The sequence below is a fragment of the Elephantulus edwardii genome, unplaced genomic scaffold (assembly GCF_000299155.1).
Source record: "Elephantulus edwardii isolate Elephantulus edwardi_28Jun2011 unplaced genomic scaffold, EleEdw1.0 scaffold00348, whole genome shotgun sequence".
NCBI lineage: Eukaryota > Metazoa > Chordata > Mammalia > Macroscelidea > Macroscelididae > Elephantulus > Elephantulus edwardii.
Window position 1 is genome coordinate 111,806 of NW_006400098.1, and position 5,416 is coordinate 117,221.

At 48.5% G+C, this 5,416-nt stretch overlaps 1 protein-coding gene across 1 annotated transcript in view; it reads left to right on the top strand.

Moving 5' to 3' along the window:
- Positions 1 to 5,416, top strand: part of ZNF583 (zinc finger protein 583) — a 20,247-nt gene that overhangs the window by 8,271 nt on the left and 6,560 nt on the right. Inside the window, exons 6-7 of the mRNA XM_006901840.1 lie at positions 2,851 to 2,951; positions 4,978 to 5,104. Of these exons, the coding sequence (XP_006901902.1) occupies positions 2,851 to 2,951; positions 4,978 to 5,104 (228 nt within the window). The remainder of the gene's footprint in view (positions 1 to 2,850; positions 2,952 to 4,977; positions 5,105 to 5,416) is intronic.

The following is a 5,416-nucleotide window of genomic DNA, read 5'->3' on the forward strand; positions in this document are numbered from 1 at the left end:
GTGTGACCCCGACGATCGGGAGAGGGGACAGTGTGAGCAGGTGACCCCGTGACAGTACACGGTGTGAGTGTGACCCCGATCGGGAGAGGGGACAGTGTGAGCAGGTGACCCCGTGACAGTACACGGTGTGAGTGTGACCCCGATCGGGAGAGGGGACAGTGTGACCAGATGGGACTGTGCACAGTGTGACTGTGAGACCCCGATGACTAACTGTGGACACGTTGACAGTGGGACCAGGTGAAAGGTGGCAGCGAGGAACTGTCAACAGTGGAACTGTGACTCGTGGGGACCCTGTGAGACCCCATGACTGCAGACAGTGTGACTGTGACCCCGAGGATCTCAATATGGGACAGTGGGACCATGTGAGACTCCATGACTGTGGCAACCGACTGTAGACGGCGTGACTGTGACCCTGACGATCGGGAGCGGGAACAGTGTGACCAGATGAGGCTGTAGCAGGGAGGGACTGTGAACAGTGTGACTGTGAGTCGTGAGACCCCATGACTGTACACGGTGTGACTGTCACCCCAGGACCTGGAGAGGGAACAGTGGGGCCCTGTGAGACTGTAGCAGGGAGGGACTGTGAACAGTGGGACTGGATGATGCTAAGTGAAAGCAAGCAGTTCTTTCTGCTGTCAATTGCCAATAAGACAGACGGATTGCAATATCCATATGAACTTGATTACAGATCTGGGAGGCCAGCACTGTCAAAAACTGCCTGCCTCCCCATCTGGGAGAGGCCTTGAGGCTTTATACACAGTGAGACACCAACTTACTTCACCATGCACTGTTAGGAAAATCAAAGACTTTCTACATCTGAAAAAAAAATTCACACAGGGATACCAGGAAACAGGCAACCTGTAGATTAATTAATATATGACTGAGAAAAACAAGTTTTGGAAAGATAAAAGCTAATTCCATTAAGACAGACTTCCTTTCCTGGCCAATAGGCAGATTAAGTTACAGTTTACATATGACTGGGGAGAACAGTTTCACAGAGGTAAGGACTCTTCTGGAAAAGGTGCATTTCCTCTCCTGTTAAACAGACAGCTTAAATGACTTTGTTGTTGTTGATTGCCAGCCAGCGACCCTATGAACAAAAGGCCTGAAGACCCTCTACAACTATTTATCAAAGTTCATAGAGTTTCCGGAGGCGTGCTGCTTAGGAAGTGGATGCTACTCCTGCTTCCAAACTACTTTACGTGACTTAAAAAAAGCAAATTAAGTGTTTTAAAACAAAATAACCAGTTTTGTAGGCTGGAGAAAATTGATGTCAGCTTTATAACTAATAAATATATATATATATACACACACACACATACATAACATATATATATACACACACACACACACGTATATATGTATATATACACATATATATGATATATATATAACTTTATATAAAGTATATATGTTGTTGTTGTTGTTGTGTGTCGTCGAGTCGTTTGTGACTCATAGCGACCCTATGTACAACAGCCCTAAACTGTGCTCTATCCTGTGCCAATCTCATTGCCTCTGACACACCCATCCCGAGTACCCCAGTCACTGAATCAATCCACCTCATAGAGGGCCTTCCCCTCCTGTGCCGTCCCCCTACCCTCCCAAGCATGACGTCCCTCTCCAAGGACTGGTCCCTCCTTACAACATGTCCAAAGTATGTCAGACGAAGCCCCAGAATCCTTGCCTCCAAGGAGCAGCCTGGTTTAACCCTCTCCAGGGTGAATCTGTTTTCTTGGCAGTCCAGGGTACATACATAGAAAGTATATGTAGCATATATAGTATATATAGAGGTGAATAAATATATATACACAGAGCGAATGCTGAACTTATTAATGCCAGCCCATCAGTGAGGTGGTGTGACCCTGTGAGACGCCATGACTGACTGTAGACGGTGTGGCTGTGACTGTGTGAGACGGTGGCCATGTGGCCCTGAGTGAATGTGAACGGCGTGACCACGGAGGCTGTAAGCAGCATGGCTGTGTGAGCAGCTGTGTGGGCACTGGACCTGCCTTAGTTAGGTGGGTGGAGGGAGGAGGTGAAGGAAACGGCCAGGATCCAGTGGGCACCTGAAAGTCTCTCTCTTTTTCTGCTTTGAAAAGTCCAGAAATTTGCTTCACATGTACTTTCTTATAAGCTGGGACCAGAAGCAAAGTGTCTTGACTTGTTCTGTCCTTGAGGCCACCCGCCCCTCTAATGCCGACCCTTTCACTGTTTGGATTTCTCTCTCATCCCAATAAAGATGTTCCCTCGGTGGGAACGTGTTTCCTTTCACCATCATCATCTAGTGGAAAGGCTGAGACGCTTGTTCGGATCCCACTTTGACCTAGTTACTTTCTGCCGTGGACCCTTAGAAAATGTCATCTATGAAAACCTTCAAGTGTGAGATGAGTGAATGAACCCTCACTTGATGAAACCTCTTTGAAATGAAATGCTGTTATTTTGTGGAATTAAAATGAGTTGGGCACCTCACTTAACAATTTGTGTATATTAACGAGTTTTTTGTTTTTTGTTGTTGTTTTTTTTTTAATTTTACTATTTGTGTGTACCGTCAAATCAGATCTGACTGGTACAGGAGGAGATTGTCCCTCCTTCCCCGGCAGAACATCTGGTGGATTCGAACCGTGCGCCTCTGGGATTGTAATGCAGCTTCTTGCCACTAGGCCACCAGAGCTCCCCTTATTACCGAGTTTTAATACACAAAAGAATTGTAAACTTAGGAATGAGTGACAGCCACTTCAGTGGCACCTCTGGTTTGCTTCCGTGGTAGGAGGAGCTGGGGGAGAGAACTAAGAGGATTTCTGTGGCATGGGATTGCCACTTGATGGGTTCTTTGACTTTTCTATTTTCTAGCTCCACCTTCTCGGGACACTGCCCTTTTCCGAAGGAGAAAGCTGAAAGCGGAGGACAGACGAGCTGTCATCAAGATTTATGTCCTTAAAGCCATGTCTGAGGTAAGGGAGCATTTCTCAGAAATGTTCCTGTCTTTCACATTTTAAGAATATTTTGCCTTGCCGCTAAAATTTCTCTCCTTACCAAGATGCGTCATTCATTTTGTAATCTGATTCTCATTTCCACCACTGTAGTACACGAAAAATAATTTTTTTCTTTTGCCATCAAATAATTTTTGACTCGTAGTGACATTTCTGCGGTTAGGAACCTCTCCAAAATACTCAAGAGCAACAGTGTCTCTCTGGAGACTAAGGTCCGCCTGATACAGGCCATGGTTTTTGCAATCACTTGTTATGCATCAGAGAGTTGGACAATGACTAAGAAGGATAGAAGGAGAATTGACCCCTTTGAGCTGTGGTGCTGGAGAAGAGTATTGAATGTACCATGGACTGCCAAGAAAACAAACAGATTCATCCTAGAGAGGATTAAACCAGGCTGCTCCTTGGAGGCAAGGATTCTGGGGCTTCGCCTGACATACTTTGGACATGTTGTAAGGAGAGACAGGTCTTTGGAGAGGGACATCATGCTGGGTAGAGTGGAGGGACAGCGCAGGAGGGGAAGACCCTCTTTGAGGTGGATTGATTCGGTGACTGGGGTAATCAGGATGGATGTGTCAGAGGCAGTGCGATTGGCACAGGATAGAGCAGAGTTTAGGGCTGTTGTACATAGGGTCGCTATGAGTCACAAATGACTCGACGGCACATAACAACAACAACAACAACAGTGACATTTCTAACTAACGGGACAGAGTAGAAATGTCCCAAGTCTGTAGTCTTTATGGAAATAGGACTGCCTTATTGTCGTAGAGCAGACGCAGAGAGAAAGCAGGGACACGAGGACATGAATTCTGGAAAAGAGGGAGGCTGGAGCCGAGGCCTCTTCTCGGTGCTGAGCTGCGAGAGGACCTCACCCCAGCCTTCCTCTTTTTCAGGATTCACGTCCTCCCTCGTGTCCCTGCCTTCTCTCTGCGTCCAGTTTACACAACCTTATCTTTTTTTTTTCTGTGGCGTGGATTTGAACAGCTGACCTCTGGTTAGCAACCCAGCATCTAACCCATTGGTCGGCCAGCAGGCCTGTAGCCTCAGCCTCGAGGCGACGAAGAAGGGCCAATAACAAGCAAGGAGGCTCAGTGGACTTGTGTTGCTGGGTGCTGTCGGGTCATTCCTGACTGCTGGTGACCTGTGGACAGCGCCTGGCCCCGCACCAGCCCGACGGTTGGTGCTGTGCTTGAGCTACTGCGTAAATCCCGTACCCTGAGGTCAGTGAGCCCTCACCTTACCAAGCTGGAGGTCCTTCCCAGGGCCAGCCCTTCCTAATAACATGCCCAAAAGATATGACAGAAAGACTGACCATCCCTGACGGAGAAGCATTCCCGCTCTGCTTCCTCCAAGATGGCCGTGTGTGCGCTTCTGACGGGGACCGTCTTTATGCTGGAAGGAGCGCTGCTGGTGCAGTGCTTACGTGCTTGGCTCTTTTCATTACATATGTATTTAATTTTATAAGCTTGCTAGTCCAAGAGTCAAGTTAATTTATACCTTATTATCTATTGCTGTCTTTGGAACATTAACCATTCTACTAGAATGCTGATTTAGACCACAGAACCTCTCTCGTACAAACTTGCCTCTTCTTTGAAACCGTTTCCCCTCTGCCTCGAGTTCCTTAGGTTGAGAAATGCCCTAGCAGTTAGTATGAATGTAGTTGTTTGGTGCTTTTGAAAGTAGTCTTGATTTTTTTTTTTAAAAGTCATTTCCTGTTGTTTTCGGATTTTCTTGAGTGGGCTGTAAATCTTTTCTCCTGTCCAGGATTAAACATTCTCTGTCATCTCTGTGATGGCACATGTTACAGGAAACCCAGCTAAGCAGAAAGAAGCTGTCCAGCAGTTTACTAGACTTGGGTCCCTCCGAATCTCCAGAGACTGCCCGATCCTCTCATTGTCTGCACTTTTCCTGTCCGGAAGTGCGGCCCATTTAATTCTTCAGCCCAGCTCTGAGCACAGATTGAGTCCGAATGTGGTTTGCGTCCTTGCAGGAATTGGTGACGTTTGGGGATGTGGCTGTGGATTTCTCTCGGGAGGAGTGGGAATGGCTGAACCCTGCTCAGAGGAACTTGTACCGGAAGGTGATGCTGGAGAACTACAGGAGCCTGGTGTCGCTGGGTGAGGCGGTGTCCCTGGGTGAGGAAGGAGGTGTCCCCGGGTGAGGAGGTGTCCCCGGGTGAGGCGGTGTCCCTGGGTGAGGCGGGGTCCCTGGGTGAGGAAGGAGGTGTCCCCGGGTGAGGAGGTGTCCCCGGGTGAGGAGGTGTCCCTGGGTGAGGAGGTGTCCCCGGGTTAGGAAGGAGGTGTCCCTGGGTGAGTAGGTGTCCCCGGGTGAGGAGGTGTCCCTGGGTGAGGAAGGAGGTGTCCCTGGGTGAGGAGGTGTCCCCGGGTGAGGAAGGAGGTGTCCCCGGGTGAGGCGGTGTCCCTGGGTGA